Source organism: Mastigoproctus giganteus, chromosome 12, assembly GCF_048544385.1.
Source record: "Mastigoproctus giganteus isolate SK-2022 chromosome 12, ASM4854438v1, whole genome shotgun sequence".
Taxonomy (NCBI): domain Eukaryota; kingdom Metazoa; phylum Arthropoda; class Arachnida; order Uropygi; family Thelyphonidae; genus Mastigoproctus; species Mastigoproctus giganteus.
Window position 1 is genome coordinate 98,609,042 of NC_143586.1, and position 21,165 is coordinate 98,630,206.

The 21,165-nt window shown below is 38.1% G+C and overlaps 1 protein-coding gene across 1 annotated transcript in view; it reads left to right on the forward strand.

The window, feature by feature from the left end:
• The window catches only part of LOC150077294 (condensin-2 complex subunit H2-like), a 482,911-nt gene that overhangs the window by 49,201 nt on the left and 412,545 nt on the right, over positions 1–21,165 (forward strand). The window contains exon 4 of the mRNA XM_090385846.1: positions 18,615–18,670. Coding sequence (XP_090241972.1) covers positions 18,615–18,670 — 56 coding nt within the window. The remainder of the gene's footprint in view (positions 1–18,614; positions 18,671–21,165) is intronic.

A 21,165-nucleotide genomic window follows, 5' to 3' on the forward strand; every position in this document is an offset into this window, starting at 1 on the left:
GTTAAATTAAATTATTTTCTATAAGTAGCTTATAGACCTAGTCAAGCTCCATGGTTTCTTTTCAATTTAGATAGTGCAATTTTGAAAGTTAATTTATACTTAAGTGTCCATAGATTTACCGTTCGTAACTTGCTGCAATTGTTATACAATACAACGTATATATCCCGAACTAGATAGCATAAGGTTTAACATAAAACTAGATAGCAAAACACGTAGCACTGTATTAGAAATCTGTTAGCTTAGTATAGTATAGTATTATCAATTAATCAGTAAAATTTATTAATCTTATTAAATTTCACTGTCAATTAAATACATATAACGACTTAGATTTTACAAACATAACATTATAAATTAATAGATATAACTTAATAGGAGATACGAAAGTCATATAATGTAACTCAGAGGTAATACTTGATACTGAAATATATACAGTGGAACCTCTATATTCGTCATTAATCCGTTCCTGAGGGACGGACGAATACTGAATTGGACGAATATAGAATCATTTTTTTCCATAGGAATTAACTAAAATTGGAATAATCTATTCCCAGCCCCGAATCTGATACATAAATAAATAAAAATTAACCAGAACTTTACCTTTGCTAAGGAGCAATGTTGGCAGAAGCTGAAGGGGAGGAAAGGAATTATGTATTGTTTAGAAGGGGAATCACCTTCCATTAAAACATCAGGTACTGTAACTCCAATTCTGGTGATCAATGCCTTTTTTGTCCCTTTCCCGATGATTCACTAGCACTCGATTTAGCAAAGAACTTGTCCAATGTCTGTTTTTTTTTTTTAAATTTTCCGAAAATAGCCAATCACATTATTATTGAATGAATTTATATTTTGATTAACTGCAGCAATGTTCAGGTGCCACTTCTCAACCATACTCTGCGTTTTGACCCAATTGGACAGCATTTCCTTAATGTCAGCAGTTGGAATGCTGCCTTTACTTGACCCTTCCTCCTTTGATGAAATTTCCTCCACTGCTTCAGCTTCCTGTTCTTTATGAAGGTCCAACAGTTTTTCTGTGGTGAGCTCCCTTCTATGGTCCTCCGCCAATTCCTCTATATCCTCACTATCAACCTCCAATCCCATGGACCTGCCTAGAGAGACAATTTCATCAACAACGAGCTCTGACCCAAAACCTTCAAAGTCTCTTTCTGACACACAATCTGGCCACAATTTCCTCCAGGTCAAGTTCATTGTCCTGGAAGACACTTTCCCCCCGTGTCTTATCAATTATCCTCAAACAATGGAGGATTTGAAGTGGCTTTCTCAAAATTCTCTCAATATAAGGTCTGTCTCTGACGTCACTTCAAAACACCTTTGAAACAGGGCTTTTGTATAAAGTTTTTTAAAACAGGCAATGACCTGCTGATCCATGGGTTGGATTAGAGGAGTTGTTTTTGGTGGTAGATATTTAATGCAAATAAAGCCGGGGCGCCTCCGTAGCCAGGTGGGAAGGAACAGTAGTGCGTAGCACACACTTCTTGATTAGACCGGCCCCGAGTGCCAAGCGAGTGACTAAAGCGATTCTATAGTGATTTGAAAGCGATTTTCTTAAAAGAGCGATTGATTGTAGTTGAACGTTAGTTTCTAATTTCCAAAGTTATATAATTTTGTTCTTCTAAAGTAAAGAAGTCAGCTTACTCAACAGAAAGGAAACCACCTTTCTTCTTGTATATAAAACTAATCTACTAACGCACTAACACTAACAACCTTTTCGCTTGGTCACTGGTGGCACCGCTCCTGCCTCCACGTGGCGGGGCTGGAAGCCTGGGAGGAGAAAGTCACTCTCCCGGGACTAAAAGGAGCAAATATGGACAACACAAAACAGTCCTACTATGGATCTCTTGATCCAGATTCAAGTAGACATGACGACCATGATAATTTGAATAAATCCCATGCTAAGAGACAAAAAAAAGAAGGGACAGATTTTTCTGCTCCTCTCTTCTTAATATTACATTCCTCCACAGACCAACCATTGAGTAAACTCTCCCCATTTTTGATTCAGAAATGTCTCGAAAATGTGGCTGGGCCTCCAAAAATGGTTTGGCAACTAAGATCTGGAGACCTATTAGTGGAGATGAGTGAACACAGACATGCTGAAAGACTCTTGAAAATATCTACCTTTGGTGGAATTCCCACAAAGGTTACCCCACATGCTACCTTGAACTCCTCTAAAGGGGTAATATCTGAATGGGATCTTCTAAATGTATAGAGGATGAACTTGTCTCTGAATTAAGCAATCAAAATGTAGTCCAGGCAAAAAGAATTGTCATCAAAAAAGATGGAGAACCTGTCCCTACACGAACAGTCATATTGACATTTAAGACACCAAATCTCCCCACAACTATAAAAGCTGGATATCTCAGATGCCATGTTCGACCGTACATTCCCAACCCAGTCCGGTGCTTTAAGTGCCAAAAATTCGGTCATTCGCAAACTGTGTGCAGAGGTATAGTCACTTGTGCTTCTTGTGGTTCAAAAGAACACACACATACGGACTGTAATAATGAAACCCAAAACTGTCCTAACTGCCATGGAAATCATTCTGCCTTCTCTAAGGACTGTATCCAATGGAAAAGAGAGAAGAACATTCAGAAGTATAAAATAGAGAACAAAGTGTCATACCAAGAGGCAAAGAAACACTTTGCAATCCCTACTAAATCATCTACATACGCCTCAGTTACTCAACAGCTACGCACAATATCAACTCAGACTGACTGCTCTGTCCCACCAAATATCTCTATATCTGGTTGGGCAAAATCATTACTTACTTCGTTAAAAGAACCATCTCCCTCAAAATATGCAACCCAAGAAGTAAATACGCCGGTAACAATACCTCCAGATAAGAATACCAATCAGCAACCAAAAGTACAAACTAAGAGCGCTGAGAGAACTGATACACACACATTCAGATCTGATACCATGGACACTGATGAAAAAGCAGATGAAGATGACACATTTCTTGAAATTCATCCAGAAGGTGACATTGACACAAGCAGACCAGTCTTCTCAAAGAAGGATAAAGGAAAAATAGACAGGCGTAAGCAAACTACCTCACGGAAGTCAGCAGACACTAGCTAAAACCAAACAATGGATACAGTAATTCAATGGAATTCTCGTGGGCTTCGTGCTAACTTTGACGACTTTTACGATCACCTATCTGAATACAAGCCTGTTGCAGTATGCATTCAAGAAACAAATCTCACAAATACAATATCTATGAAAATTAATCATTACAATATGTATACAATATCTATGAAAATTAATCATTACAATATGTATAGAAAAGATAGAAACTCATCTATTTTAGCTCATGGAGGAGTAGCACTCATATTGAATTCTTTGGTGCCCTCTAGACCTATATCCCTGCAAACTTCTTTAGAGGCGATTGCTGTCCGCGTCACCTTCGGAATCACAATAACATTAGTTTCATTGTATCTATCACCAAATCATACATACACCTTTGCTGATTTAGATAATTTAGTAATGCAAATACCTGCTCCCTTTTGTATTATGGGTGACTGGAATGGCCATCACCCGCTATGGGGTTCTCAACATCTTGACTCCAGAGGACAGATAATTGAAAAAATATTAGACAAACATAACCTGACAATTTTAAACACTGGTGCTCACGCATATGTGCATTTACCATCTGGCTCAACCTCTGCTATTGATCTTTCTATATACTCTCCAGTGATATTTCCTCTCATAGACTGGACCGTTACTAATAACCCTCGCGGTAGCGATCACTTTCCTATCATCTGTACTTTCTGTATAAGTTCTACTCCTCAGAGTAACATTAGGACAACCTGGAAATTTGCTAAGGCTAACTGGATTAAATACCAAGAAATAGCTCACTTAGATGCTGTCTTCATAGCAACCCACACAATTGACTCTGCAGTAAGCTACATTACAGATACAATAATGAAAGCATCCGAGACTGCTATCCCAAAATCATCATCCAAAATCCGGCTTCATCCAAAAATGTGGTGGAACGAAGCATGCAACTGTGCTAAAAAAGAAAGGAACAAATATTGGAATATTTTTCGAAAACATCCAACCACAGCTAACCTCCTACAGTTTAAGAGAATCAGAGCTAAAGCTCGTCATATAAGACGGGAGAGTAAAAAAGAAGCATGGGCGCATTATGCCTCCACCATAAACAGATCCACAGATACTTCTACAATATGGAAAAAAATCAAGAGAATTAATGGTAAATACTCGCAGACAACTTCTCCTATTCTACTTGTAAAAGGAAAAGAAATCTCTGAACCTACAGAAATTGCCAATGCCTTAGGTACTACGTTTGAAACGCTTTCAGCTGTTGCCACATATGAACCAACATTTCAATTGCTAAAATCGCAGACAGAAAAATACAAACTAAATTTTAATACTGTCATCCTTCATTCTTATAATCTGCCTCTGACCATGAATGAATTGCGTAATGCACTTGCATGAGTGAAAAACAGTGCTCCAGGTCCCGACGGGATTTATTACACCATGATCTGTCATCTAAGTGAGGAATCATTAACTGTAATCTTACAACTGTATAACAGAATTTTCTTAGAGGAGTATTACCCCGCTAGCTGGTGCCATTCTTATGTGCTAGCCTTCCCGAAACCAGGGAAAGACCACACAGATCCCAAAAATTACCGTCCTATTTTTCTAACCAGTTGTCTGGGAAAAACATTGGAAAAAATAATTAACGCCAGACTGACATGGTTTTTAGAGACTCAAAACATTCTAAGCCCAAGTCAGTATGGTTTCTGGAGAAAAAGATGTACGCTTGATCTCATTATCAAGGCCGAAACAAATATCTGGAACGCGTTCCTGAGAAATGAACACCTAGTTATGGTATGCGTTGACATCGAAAAGGCCTTCGATACAACTTGGCGATATGGGATTCTTCGGGACTTGCATAAATTTGGACTTCGGGTTCATCTCCCAAAATTTATTAAGAACTTTCTAGGCAATAGATCCTTTCAAGTCCGATTCCACTCTTCATTATCTCGAGCATATGTACAAGAAGAGGGAGTTCCCCAAGGATCAGTGTTGAGCGCCACACTCTTTGCCATTAGGATTGATTCTATTACCAAGTGCATACCTAACACAGTTGACGCATACTTGTACCTTGACGATCTTGCCATGTCATGTCATTCTCAAAATATGAGACTTATTGAAAGACAACTACAAGGCACCATTAACAAAATAGTCTCTTGGGCCAAAAATAATGGATATCGGCTTTCTAAACCAAAAACGACCGCTGTACATTTCTGTCGCAAACGTTCTTTACTTCCGGATCCAGACCGTCAGTTGGATTCTCATTGTATTACTTTCCAACCTAGTATAAGATTTCTTGGTGTAATATTTGATAAAAAATTAAACTTCCTGGAACATATAAAACATATTCGTACAAGTTGTCTTAGAAAACTAAATCTTCTCAGAGTAATTTCTTCTATGTCATGGGGTGCAGATCGTTACGTGCTGTTACATCTATACCGCTCACTGATCAGATCCCGGTTAGACTATGGGTCTCCTGCATATGACTCAGCCAGGCCAAGTGTATTGAAATGGCTTGACCCTGTACATCACAGTGCATTAAGAGTTGCACTGGGGGCTTTTCGCACATCACCAATCTTAAGCCTGTATACCGAAGCCCATGAACCACCGTTACACCTTAGGTGGGAAACTCTACTACTAAATTATGCAGCAAAATCAGCAGTCTCCCACATCATCCCATGTGGCAATACCTCTTCACGCCAAAATGGAGAGAAATCTATCAAACTAAACAGCGTTACAACAAACCATCTGGCATTAGGCTTGAAGCTTTGATGACAAGCTGGGGCCTGAAGTTTTCTAAACCCTCCAGGATACTAGCATGGAAACGCAGCCATGGCTTTCCATGGCTCCAGTACATATTGATAGACATTTTCAGCAATGGGGAAAGAATAACTTCCCCGATATCAACATTAGACAAATACATATGGCTCACTCCACCGAGTTTAGCAGCTTCATTCAGCTATACACAGATGGATCCAAAACTGGTAATAAAGTTGGCACAGCTGTAGTACTACCAAATGCCACCATCTCCAGACAGCTCCCACCAGAATGCAGTACTTATACCTCAGAGTTATGTGGTATTCTACTAGCCCTAGAGAATATAAAAGAAGCCTCGTACGCTAAATCCATCATTTATGCGGACTCGTTGAGTGCTGTTAATGCTCTACAGTGTAAATCCTTCCCTAGTCATCCTCTGATACAGAAAATTTTAGCACAGTTATTAGCACTTCATGGACATGGACAGCTCGTAATATTTTGCTGGATCCCCGGACACGTTGGAATCGTAGGAAACAAGCAGGCAGATTTAGCTGCTAAAATTGTTACAAATGAGATACCATCAAATTTCAGGACTCCTTATAGTGATCATAAGTCCTTTATCAAACAGACATATAAAGAAGTGTGGACACGCTTGTGGAAAGATCAGAAAAATAATAAACTTTTTGAAATCAAGAGAGAACCTAAACTGTGGCAATCCAGCCTGAGACGAAACAGAAAGGAAGAAACTATTTTAGCCAGATTACGCATTGGTCATACTTTCCTCACTCATAGCTATCTACTAACAAACAGTGACCCTCCACAATGCAGTAATTGTTTATGCCCACTAACAGTAAAGCATATCATCATAGAATGCCCGCAATATCAAAAAGAACGGAAAACAGCTTTTTCCTCTAATTTTCATAATTATAATCATTTAACACTGCAGTGTGTCCTAGGAGATCGAGAGAACATAGATGACATTTTTCTTTTTCTAAAATTTATTAATAAATATCACCTTATCTGAACTGCCATCCCCTCTAAGAAAAACGATGGAAATATCAGACAGTAATTAGTGCATTATAGCCTAAGTTGCTGATGCACCAATAAATCTAACAAACAACAACAACAACATCTTGATTAGACCGGGGTTCGAGCCCATCACCACCAAATACGGGGGATGCGGAAAGGTCAGGGAATGATCACCGCATATCCCGGAGCAATATGGCCTTAGTTGCTAATGCTCCTAAAACCAAAAAACAAACAAACAACAAGCAAATAAAGCTGTATTCCCCTGCCAAATCGTCTTCCAAACCAGGGGGATGAGCAGGAGCATTACAAATATTGTAATTGTTTACAAATATAACACAAGACATACCAAAAACAGTTGAATCATACATGTTTGCTGATGACCTGATTATCTCTTGTCAGTCACAAACAATGATTTCCATTGAAAGGCACCTTCAACTGTCCATAGCCAGAATAGAATTGTGGGCGCAATGGAATGGCTATTCATTAGCAGAAAATAAATCGACTGCAGTTCATTTCTGTAAAATAGGAAAATTACATCCAGATCCTGAAATATATTTAAAGAACAATCGGATTCCTTTTACCAACAATTTTCGTTTATTGGGTTTATATCTAGACAGTAAACTTAATTTTTCCAATCACATGGCCTACCTTAGAACGGCCTGTCAAAAGAAATTAAACATCTTAAGAGCTGTGTCATCTAACTCCTGGGGTGCTGATAGACACTCCCTCACACATCTTTATAAAAGTTTTATCTGGTCCCACTTAGATTACGGGTCACCTGTCTATGACTCTGCAAGAAACAATTCCTTGTTACGTCTAAATACTGTTCAACATAGTACCCTAAGGATAGCCACAGGAGCCTTCAGAACGTCTCCAGTCCACAGCCTGTATGTATATTGATGCAAATGAACCGCCATTACACCTTAGACGAAAATCCTTACTATGTAGCTATGCTGCAAAAATAAAAAGTATTCCATCTCATCCTTGCTGGGAATATACCTGTTTGACCCTCAGCATGAAATGCTATATCGTAATAAACCTAATGAGAACCGCCCTGCAGGTATTAAATTGCAAGAACTGATGCTCATTTGGAATATTAACTTCCAGCATATCCTTGAAGACGTAGCTCCTCCTGAACATCCCTGGTCTCATTACTTACGTCTCTGTGATAATTTCTTTCTGAGATGGAGAAAAGGCTCCCTGCCAAACAACTTCCAGTAGCTGCATAAAGCCTACGCCTTAGAAAACGCAGAGAAATTTCACATATATACAGACGGCTCCAAAACAGATGAAGCTGTAGGTGCTGCAGCAATTTCTTCTGCTTTTTCAATAGCTGTGTCTCTTCCTACAGAATGCAGTATCTATACCGCAGAACTGTATGCAATAAAACTAGCTCTAGATAATATAACCAAACAGCAAATCAAAAAAGCTCTTATATACACCGACTCCTTAAGTGCCGTCACTGCCATTCAATCTACTACTTTTGCCCAACATCCCATTCTGAAACAGATACGGTCTCAATTATACCAATATCAAACATCCAAACAGTTGGTTACCTTCTGCTGCATCCCAGGTAATGAAAGTGCAGATCGTGCTGCTAAACATCCTACAAATAGATCACTCTATCATCTGAAAGTCCCACACATTGATTATAAATCCACTGTTAAAACAGCATGTAGGCTTCAATGGACTAATCTGTGGCAAACACAAGCGAATAATAAACTGTTTCAGATTAAAAAAGAACCTCAGTTGTTGGACTTCTAGTTTCAGGAAAAGCAGATGTGAAGAAGTGATTTTGGCAAGACTCCGTATTGGACACATATACATATAACTCATTTGTTATATATATAACTCATATATATATAACTCATTGCTTATGGGAGAAAACCCACCTCAATGTCCATTCTGTTAGACTCAGCTAACAATCAAACATATTCTAATAGAATGCCCTAATTATTCAAGTAACTGGAAATCCACTTTTTATTCTGCATCCAATCTGCTGGAACCTTTAAATTTTCTGCACATACTTGGAAATAATGCTAATTTAGATACTTGAAGAGTATAAATGTATATAATGGCCTCTGACAACAATTATATTAATAACTCAGTCATAAGTTAATAATGAAAAGGCACAATATGGCCCAGGAGGCCCTTGTGCCAAAAAACCCAAAACAACGACAACAAAATCAACTACCGTTGAAAATCAGAAAAAGGTGAAGCCATGAAATAGCAACATGGAAACTGATGTTCAATCAGAGGATGATGATACGTACTAGAGTTACATGCTAGTGATATCATGAATACAGGATGCCCAATCTTTCCCAGAAATGAAAAACCAAAACCAAGCAGACAGAAACCTTCTCAGAAAAAACAATCTGATCAATCTTCCTCAAACAAATCCAATCAATGAATAAATTACTACAATGGAACTGTAGAGGATTACACACTAATATAGATGACCTCAGTGATTTACTAACTCAAGCTAATGCAGTAGGTGTGTGCTTACAGGAAACATTTATATCACCACACCCTTCTGTCAAATTCAAAAATTATACTATGTTTAGGTGAGACAGGGTTTCTAACTCTCCTGCTCATGGTGGGGTAGCTATTCTTGTGAAATCTACAAATCCCTCAAGACATCTCCAACTACAAACCTCCTTAGAAGTTGTAGCAGTCCGGATAGCAGTGGGAATATCGTTATCACTTGCATCCATTTATATATCACCAAATTATCCTTGCTCCCAGGCTGAACTGGACAGTCTTATAACACAACTTCCACCTCCCATCTGTTTACTTGGTGATTTCAATGGTCACCATCCATTGTGGGGATTCTCCACTATGGATATTAATCGAAACATTCCTGGATAACCATAACCTGACTCTTTTAAATTCTGGCTCTCCAACTCATGTTCAACTATCTGCTGGTGCTACATCTGCCATAGACTTATCCATCTGTTCAGCCTCTCTTTTTCCAAGCATGGAATGGTTAGTGCTAAATGATCCATTCCACAGTGACCATTTCCCTATCATCAGTTCAATTCAAACACAGGTTATGTCATACCCTAACTGTTGCTGTACATATTGAAAAGCAATATGTACAGCAACAAAATCTTGATGACATAACTGACCACATTACCAGCCATGTATTATCTGCAGCAGAAATTTCCATTCCAAAATCTAACCAGCGCAAGAGTATACACCAAAATCAGTGGTGGAATGAAGAATGCTCCAAAGCAAAGAGTGATAAAAACCGAGCTTGGAACCACTTTCGTAAATTCCCAACTACCACCAACCTAATTGTTTACAAAAAACTCAGAGCTAAAGCAAGACAAATTATAAAAAAAGCAAAACATGAATCCTGGATTAACTTCGCCTCATCCATTAACAAAAATACTGGCACTCGAATTATTTGGAAAAAAATACAAGCACTCAATGGGAAATTTCTACCGCTGCAATCACCAATAATACAATGGAATGGGAAGGAATTATCTTCCCCTACTGATATTGCAATTGCGCTATCAGTCTTTTTATAACATTTCCGCCTCATCCTTTTATGTGACATCCTTTCAACGCATTAAAGCTTATGAAGAACGTCAAAAATTGAATTTTCAAACTAGACTCTCACTTCCTTATAACCAGCCTTTTACTCTAGTTGAGCTCAAGGAATGCTTAAGCAAATAGTGCAGCAGGACCAGACGGTATTCACTACAGTATGCTGCAGCATCTATGCGAAGCTGACCTTGGCATATTATTACTATTCTATAACCGTATCTTTTCAGAAAATACTTGTCCTCTTTCCTGGCGGCATTCCTATATCTGTGCTATTCCAAAACCAGGCAAAGATCCCACTCTGGTCCAGAACTACAGACCGATATCATTAACAAGCTGTTTAGGCAAAATATTTGAAAGGATGGTGCATAAGAGGCTCATCTGGTTTCTAGATTCTCAGAATCTTCTTTTTGATCACCAATATAGCTTCCGTAAAAACAGATCTACCCTAGATTTACTTGTAAAATCGAATGCAACATACGAAATGCCTTCGTCATGAAACAGCACCTAGTGATGGTCAACTTAGATATTCACAAAGCATTCGATACCACCTGGCGTCATGGCATTATTAAAGATATGCATCAATTGGGGCTGAGAGGCTATCTTCCTCAAATCATCCAAAACTTTTTAAAATTACGCACCTTTCAAGTCCGATATCAAAACGTGCTGTCGGCATCTCACATTCAAGAAGAGGGTGTCCCACAGGGTTCAATGCTGAGTGCTACCCTATTTGCGATTTGGGTCAACAAAATATTGGAAGATCTTCCAAAAACCATTCAAATTTATATGTATGCAGATGACCTCAATATATCCTGCCAATCACAAAGTATGAATACTATCGAAAGACAGTTGCAAATTGCTCTGTTCAAAATAGAAGCCTGGACCTTATGCAATGAATATTGTCTTGCTGAACAGAAATCTACCACTACTCACTTCTGCAAACTACGATCACTTCATCCTGATCCTGAGCTAAAGATCAATAACATGCCAATACCTCTTGCTCACACTGTCCGTTTTCTTGGCCTGGTGCTAGATAGGAAACTAAACTTTCAAGCACATGTGACCTACCTTCGAACCATCTGCTTGAAGAAATTGAATATTCTCCAGTGTGTGTCATCTATGTCGTGGGGCGCTGATCGACATACCCTGATCCATCTTTATTGAGCTCTCATCTGGTCCAGTTTAGACTATGGCTCCCCAGGGTATGACTCTGCTAGGAAAACTATTTTGCATCGATTAAACATGATCCAGCACAGTGCTCTGAGAGTTTCCTCTAGGGGCTTTCAGAACCTCCCCAGTTCAGAGCCTTTACATTGAAGCCCACGAACCTCCCTTACATCTTCGGAGGAAAACATTGCTTTTGATATATGCCACAAAAATCCAGTCGTCCCTCTCACTCGAATTGGAGATGTCTGTACAATACCAAATGGGACTCATTTTACAACAGTAAACCAAATGAAAACAGACCTGCTGCACTTAGACTTAAAGAACTAACTCAAACGTGGAATATTGAAATTGGCAATATATATCAGGACATAACACTGCCTGATCCACCGTAGACAAATATCCCTGCAATTTACGATGACTATTTCCAGCAGTAGGGAAAGAACACCTTGTCTCCCTTACATGAAACTCACTCTGCTTCTAATTCACAGGCCTGTAAGATCTATACAGATGGATCAAAAACTGAGACCCAAGTAGGCGCTGCGGCAATCTTCCCGTCATTCACCACTTCTGTCTCATTATCTGTAGAATGCAGTATCTTCACTGCTGAGCTTTATGCTATTAACTTGGCTCTAGATCACATTACTCAACTTCTAATTTCGTTTTCCTTAATATACATTGACTCACTCAGTGCTGTCTCTGCCATAAATAGTAATACCACACCTCTCACCCTGTTATCAAACAAATCCATTCTAAATTACTTGTGTGCAATGAGTCAAACCAAACTGTGACGTTCTGCTGGATAGGGCATTCTTGTATAGCAGGAAATGAAAGAGCAGATCTTGCAGCCAAACAACCAGATACCTCTATTTTACAGAATTGTTAAGTTCCATATTCCGATTTCAAACATATCATCCGTAAAGCATGTTACAATAGCTGGTCACTGATCTGGAGAGGTTATCCAGGAAACAAACTATACCAAATAAAACCAGAACCAAAGCTGTGGCTCTCCAGTTGCCGGAAAAATAGACGAGAAGAAACAATTTTAGGAAGGCTTAGGATCGGGCATACTCACCTCACTCACCTGTATCTATTAACTAATGATAGTGCTCCCCAATGCACATCATGCCAAGTTCAACTGACCATTCGCCATTTGCTAGTGGACTGTCCCCACTTTCAAACCATCTGCTTAGATACCTTCATGTCAATTTCTAATACACAGTCATCAATAAATTTAATGCAGATTCTGGGAGATGATCCTAATAAAAAGGAATTATTTACTTTCCTAAATCGGATAGGAATATATCATAAAATATAGTTATTGTTTCATATTCACCATTTGAAAGACACAATATGGCCCCAGCAGCCTATGTGTCGTTAAACTCAACAACAACCCCCCCCCCCCAAGTCTTTTTCATTCTTCACTATCCTGAGTGTAGTACTGCACAGTTGGTATGTTACTCTGGGTAGCATAATCAAAGTGCATATGTACTTTGCATTCGTCAATGCTAAATTTCAGTTGCCACCTCTTAGCCCATCTGCTCAACTTTTCCAGATCCTGTTGCAGTAATCTACCATCCTTACTCTCATTAACAACCCTACCCAACTTCGTATCGTCAGCAAACTTGAACATTAAGCCTGATGTGCCTTCATCAATATCATTGATAAATACAGAAAACAACAATAGGAACAAAACAGACCCTGGGGCACTCCACTAATACCATTAGTTCACGAAGAGCAATGTCCATTGATTACCACTCTCTGTCTTCTCCCACTCACCCATCCCTTTATCCATAGTAGCAACTTGCCCTTAATGCCATACTGCTCCAGCTTGTACAGTAGTCTTTCATGTGCAACAGTTTCAGAAGCTTTCCAAAAATCCAAGTACTGTATATGATAACAAAATTATTTTTTGAATCCAGTTCTTTTGTCACCATATCATAGTATCCGATCAGATTGGTCAGACAACACTTCTCCTTAATAAACCCATGTTGTGTCTTAACAAGTGACTCCATTATTCTCCCTGGAACAAAAGTTAAATAGACAGATCTGCAATTAGTTGTCTCACCTATCAGACCCACTTTGTGAATTGGGGATACATTTGCTAATCTCCAGTCCGTGGGGACCTCCCCTTATTCTAAGGATGCCTTTATAATCATGGCTAAGAGCCAACTTACATCCTTTGCTGCATCCTTTAATATATCTGGATAGATCCCATCCACCCCAGGAGCCTTTTTAATGTTCAATTTCAACAATTTCTCCTCCACTTTGCTCTCAGTTATTAGGAAATCCTTTAGCTCCCTGCTAGAGCTTCTGGTCTGCACTTCCCTATAGGCTCTTGTGTGAATGTAGATGCAAAATACTCATTCAGTTTGTCAGATACTTAAGCAGAATCATCCACAATCGAACCATTGATATCAAGTGGACCAATCTGATTCATTCCCTTCCTTCTAGACTTTACATAAGTATAGATGTCTTTGCTGTTTTTCTTTGCATCCTTTACCAAAGGTTTCTCATTATCTGCCTTTGTTTGCCTAACCTCCTTTGTGACTTGATTACAGACTATTTTATATCTACCATAGACATCTGTGTTACTGATAATTTATATGCATCCATGCATACTTCTTCTCTGTCATGAGTCTCATTAGTTCATCTGACATCCATTCAGGTCTAAACCTTGAGCAGCATTTCTTAGTTGGTATGAAAAGCCTAGTAGCTTCCAAGATTAATTCCTTGAATGCTTCCCATTTAGAATTTGCTGTTGGTAACATCATCAGTTGGTCACACTGTATAGAATTTAAAAATTGTCTGAAACCACTGTAGTCACCTTTATGAAAGCAAAAACCCTATCCTTTACCCCTGATGGAAGTCACATCTTTGGATAAATCACCCATCAGTACACTGTGTTCATTAACACGTAGTGGTTCCTTTATCTGCAAATTCCTAATGCATGAATCATCACTGCTGATAATCAGATCACTCCCTCTGGTTGCCTCTCAAACATGTTGCTGTAGAGAACAGTCCTTCAGTGAAGCTACAAAAGTCTTGCTGGTGTGCGAGTGACATGTCCAAAAGTTCCAGTTAATATCTGGAAAATAAAAACAATTCTTCATTGTACTCATCAGAGTCATTAGGCCTATAACACACTCCTACTCTTACACAAAATCGAAGGAAGTGCATCATGTTGACATGGATGGACAGTGCAATGTTGAGTCAGTTTGGTGTGACATAAACAGTGGGAAAGGGAACTGACTCAATTGCACTGTCCATCCATGTCAATATGATGCACTTCCTTAGATTTTGTGTTTCTTAACTAACAGCATAATCCCTCCCCCTTTTTATCCGGGAAACATTCTCTAACATCTCCGCAACATATTCGTATTCCCCAGAGTTCCTGGTCCTGAAACATAAAATCGAAAAGCAGGCACTTAATTTCAAGTCCAAGGGCCTCTATCCCTACAACGGGGCATTCACTATGCAGGAACAGAAGAGAGCCCTCACTCTTTCTAATGCAAGTGCTGTTGGACCAGATGGCATCCATTAAGAAATGATTAAACGTCTTTCACCAAAATCTATGGATTATCTTCTCCTTCTATATAACAGAATCTTTATTGAAGGGCAGTTTCCGGACTCCTGGCGGAAGGCAATCGTCCTTGCTTTTCCTAAGCCAGGAAAGGATCCAAAAGTCACCACCAATTATCATCCTATTGCTCTGACTAGCTGTCTGTGCAAAATCCTGGAGAGAATGGTTAATTCTCATTTAATATGGTACTTAGAATCAAATGACCTTCTCTCCAACATCCAGTGCGGCTGCCGAAGGAACCGGTCCACTTTGGACCATCTTATTAGATTGGAAACATCCATCCGGGATGCTTTCCTAAGACGCGAATACTTGGTGTCTGTGTTCTTTGATATGGAGAAAGCGTATGACACAACTTGGAGATTTGGCATTTTAAAAGATCTGCATAGCCTTGGTCTTAGGGGGCAACTCCCCATTTTTATTAAAAACTTTTTAGCCAATCGATCTTTCCAAGTTCGTGTGGGATCCTCACTCTCTCGTTCCTTCAGCCAAGAGGAGGGAGTACTACAAGGATCAGTATTAAGTGTCACGCTTTTCGCCATCAAAATAAATTCCATCACAGAACAACTCCCTCCAACTGTAAACAGTGCCCTCTATGTTGATGACTTTAGCATATTTTGTCAGTCATGCAACATGAGGGTTATTGAAAGACAACTGCAGAAAGCCATTGATCATCTCAATTCCTGGGCACTTGTTAATGGCTTCAGGTTCTCGCCGGAGAAGACCGTTTGCGTACATTTTTGTCGCAAGTGTGATCTTCATCCTGAACCTGAATTAAGGTTCGGACAAAACGCTATTCCAGTAGCACCGGACACAAAATTCTTGGGACTCATATTTGACAAAAAGTTGACCTTTCTGGATCATATCCGTCAACTCCGCACAAAGTGCACACGAGGGCTAAATATTCTCCGCTCGCTCTCCTCTACATCTTGGGGAGCAGACCAATGCACCCTTTTACGGCTTTACCGTGCACTTGTGCGGTCCAAATTAGATTATGGGTCCCAGGTACATTCCTCAGCCAGAGACAAGTGTCCTTCGATGGCTGGATCCTGTCCATCATCAGGCCTTCCGTATCGCTACTGGAGCATATCGCACATCTCCTGTCCAGAGTTTGTACGTCGAAGCAAACGAACCATCGTTATCGCTTCGACCTAAGCAGTTGTCTTTAAAGTACGTTTTAGAACTGAAATCCCTGCCAGACCATCCCACGTGGCCATTCGTTTTTCAGCCACGATGGGAAAATTTATACAACACCCGTAAGACTGCCAATTGCCCTTTTGGTATTCGCCTCCAAGAGCTACTCATAGAACTTAATATCAAGGTAGACAAGGTTGCCCAAACACCAAAGCAACCCTTTCCACCCTGGCATGCTCATGTCCCGGCATGCGACTTTTCCCTTAGAAATTGGGGAAAGTCGGACACTCCATCATCGGTCTACCTGCAGCTTCATTCAGCACACCGAACTGAAAATTCGGACTTCGCACCAGTCTACACAGACGGCTCGAAGTCGGAATCATATGTGTTATCTGCCGCTGTCTTTACAGACAGCATTTCATCGGAGCAGATTCCCTCTGAATGCAGCATATTTACTGCAGAGCTGCTCGCTATAGAGTTAGCCTTGGATCACATTAGTAAATGCCAATACCAACAGTTCATTTTATATTCTGACTCTCTCAGTGTGTTACAGGCTTTAATATCTGTGGGATATATAATCCTCATCCGGTTCTGTCTAGCATTCAGCAGAAGATTCACTTCCTCCGAGAACGTGAATATGATATCCGCTTCTGCTGGATTCCCAGCCATATTGGGATTAGGGGAAATGATTTGGCTGACACCGCAGCCAAATCAGCAATCCACAATAATAATCGCTGCCTGTCAGTCCCCTATACAGACTACAGGCAAATAATACACGAGAAGATACATTCCCAATGGCAGGATTGGTGGAATAGACAGACTGGGAATAAACTATATCGTATAAAGCCTGTAATTGAACCGTGGCAGTCTAGTCTGCGCAGGAATCGTAAGGAGGAAGTTGTTCTTGCCCGGACCCGCATAGGACATAGTCATTTGACACATTCGTTTTTGCTGAGGGCTGATGACCCTCCTATGTGTGAGTCCTGTGGCACAATCTTAACAATCAGACACATTTTAGTTGACTGTACCAGTTTTAGAAATGCTCATTTTACCGCTTTTAACCATCTGACTGAGCCGTATACACTCAGTCAGATTTTATCCGACAATGACCATGTGTCTGCTATTTTTAATTTCCTAAAATTAGTAAACCTTTTTATTCATATTTAAAAAATCTTATTATTTTAAGATTTACTATTGTTACTTGATCTGTTACAGTTTATACTTGTTTTTATAATCTGACGTAGTGACCTAATTCAGTAGGCCACTGAAAGTATTTACTTTTTATGACAAGGGTTTGGCGCATTATAGCCATAGTTGCTGATGCGCCAATAAAACTCAATCAAACAAACAAACAAACCCTTTTTATCCTGTCTATCCCTTCTGTACACATTATACTCCCTAAATTCCAATTCTGCAATTCTTATATCTGTGTGACACCACTTCTCTGATATACCAACAATATCTGCCTTTACGTCTTTTATATCCTTTGTATCTAGCTATGTGAGATAAAAAAGATGACCGTTAAGTTAATTGGATAAGACCAAATACGGAGGATGCGGAAAGGTCAGGGAATGACGACCGCATATCCCGAGAGCAATATGGCCTTAGTTGCTAATGCTCCTAAAAACCAAATAACAACAACAACAATTGGATAGGGGTGTCAACTTCTGCGGTGAATATATGATTAAGCATGAATTTAAGGCAAAAAATATGATGGAATATATAATTTGAGCAATATAAATTTATTGATAGGTAGTCAATTTTATTTACTACCTATCAATAAATAGGTACCAAAACATTATAGATTCATTTGTGGATATTATTATTATTTATTATTATTATTAGCCTTATGGTGCAAGGAATCCAGAGGCTTATGCTGCACTAGCCAAAAAAAAAAAAAAAAATTCCCGAGTTACCCTGAGAGAGAGAGAGAGAGATGTAGAAAGGAATCACCAAGAAAGAGAAGAATGATGAATCCAGCGCAGGACCCTGGGTGTGCCAATCCCATACTCACAAGATGTGAACCCCTGGGGTGACATATGATTGCATAAAAATACAGAAACAAAGAGAGAATAAAGCTGTATACTTCTCTTTTCACCCCACTTTTCTATCTACAGTTCTCTAATAAACTATGAAACTTCATTTATTACACACTTTTAAGTTGGAATTCTGTAGTGTCTGTTTATTAGAAAATGGTATGTGCTAATAATGTAGACTTATTAATTTAATTTTTTTGCTAATTTTACTTCTTTTATATGAACTAGGTTATTTTAAACATTTTAATGCCATTTTGGAATAAATAACTATTATATGAATACATTTTTTGTAGGTGGAATATCTTTATAACCTTGTGTATCAAATGGTAGAACTTCTGAGCAGCAGAAAGTAAGTTAAAAGAGTATATTGATTTAATTATTGTGATCATTATAAAGATGTTGTTTGAAGGTGAATTTAATAAGTATATCCAGTGAAAAGGGAAATACATTTTATATGCATATTATTATTCTTCCTAAGCATCTCTTATTTTAACAAGAATTCAGCATTGCAGATCAGATGAAGAAATTTGAAAAGTACTATTTGTATTTTTGTTTAGCTGGAATGTGGTAAACATTTATGGGTTTTGCTTTATGTTATGCAGGTTGAGTAGTATATATTTTTGCGACCACCTTAATGATGGTCACTTGTATGTTTATTCTAGAGTGATTCTTGTTGCAAATCAGACTAGAATGCATCTAGTATGTGATACCGTTCACTTCCAATTTCTGTTGGAATGTTTGCATGTTTTCATTATTCCTTTGAGAATGAAAAATACAAATTAAAAGTTACAGCAAAGTTATTAGTTCCTAAATGTGCTTTGAGGACTGCTTTTAATTTAAAATTTTTTTTTTCAATTCCTACTATTAGTTCACACTCTCCCTATATATATTTATATATCTTGTTCAAATTTTCAATCGTTAATAAAATACTTTTTATTCATCCACTCAAGTTCAAATAAATTTTTTTTAAACTTGTAGTGGATGACACTTGATGTTAATACAGTTTTTTCAAATATTAATTCATTATTTAAATTTAATTAATTAATTTTAGTTTTATATGGGAGAAAAAAAATTTCTCTTAAATAAGATATTTAGCAGGATATAAATTTAGGAATAAAATTGAAATCAACAGGCAGTAGCTCAATTGGTAAAATGCAAGGATTTCAGTATTTTTCATGTGAAGGCGAAGAATGCGAGTTCAATTCTTGCAAAAATCAATAATTTTTTGATAAATTTTTGTTATTCATCCACTCAAGTTCAAATACATTTTTTTAAACTTGTAGTGGATGACACTTGATGTTAATACAGTTTTTTCAAATATTAATTCATTAATTAAATTTAATTAATTAATTTTAGTTTTATATGGGAGAAAAAAATTTCTCTTATAGATATTTAGCAGGATATAAATTTAGGAATAAATACCGTCAGTGGCGAAGTGTGTAGATCGCTGGAAAAAAATTTCTTTTTCAGATTCTTTTTTCATTCTGGGTTCTAGTCTGAGTCAAGGAGGGAACAAAATGGAAAATGAAACATGTGAATAAAAATAATAGTCCAACACCATATATAGAAAGGAAAATGGAAAATTGCAAGGGAATCCGCTTTCTATTTTGCCACTTAATATTGTGATTTTGTCATATGTATATACACATTTATATTAATTTTAATTATTTAATAAAAAGTAACTAAAATAAAATTTTTCTTTGTTGACCTAAGTAGGAATTGACTTTAAAATTTTTTTTTTTATATTACTTGTTTTTTATGAAATCTCTGGTGTGAAAGATATTAGAATCTTTAGTACTGTGCATGGGTTGAGGGTTGAGAGATATTTTTTGACATTAGACTTGAATTTCTGTAGGTTGTAATTTTCAGGAAGCACATTTAAAAAAATTGTTCCAGAAAACAGAAGTAGAATGGATAAATTAGGAAAAGTTGGTTCTGGGGGTTTTGAGTGATGGAGTGAGAGAGAGAGACCTGGTAAGATCTAAGTCATTAATTAACCTGACCTTGCGGTTTTAAATAAAATCAGAAAGCTTGAAAGAGGTTTTGGGAGTCACCAACCCAGATATGAGAACAATGGATTTGAGATTTGTGCAGTGTGAGTGTATAGAAGGAAAATAATACAGAGAGCAAAAAAGAAAGCCGACTTTTTTTTTCTTTTTTTTTTATGTAGAGAAAGCCGTATTCATGATGTGCTTAAGCCAAAAGAGATTAGATGTCAGGTTAATTCCTAATACAGGTATGTGATTTGTCACCTTTTAGGAACTGTCTAGTTATGGGAAAATTTACAAGCAGAAGGAAAAATACCAGTGGATATAGAAAGTGTAAAAATGCATACACACAGAACAGAAGCAAGCTGAGCAGCACAGGTTTTGAGAATAAGGGGAGAAGTACTATTAGTACCTGGAGCTTTTTAGGCATCGAGATTTTACAGAATTTTTCCAACATCATTCTATTTGAAAGACCATAGCAGGCAGATTTTTCTTTGTCTTCATCTCTTTCTCACCCATTCGTTTCTTCACTTTCTCAACAATGTTGCATAGGTTAAAAGTTGTAATGTAATTATGTCATCAGCAGTCATGGCATACCATGACACATTTTTTTTTTTTTTTTTTTTTATGAGAACACCAAACACGAGAGGTATTATAACCTATAGTACTTAGTACCATGCTTGGGTTGGAGGTTCAGGAGACGAAAGAAGATATTTGTTGATATTGGACTTGAACTTCTGTAGATTGTAATTTTCAGGAAATACGTATGAAGGAAGATTGTTCCAGAAAACGGCAGTTGAATGAATAAATGAGGAAGATGAAAAGTTGGTTCTGTGGGTTTGAAGTTGGACAGTAA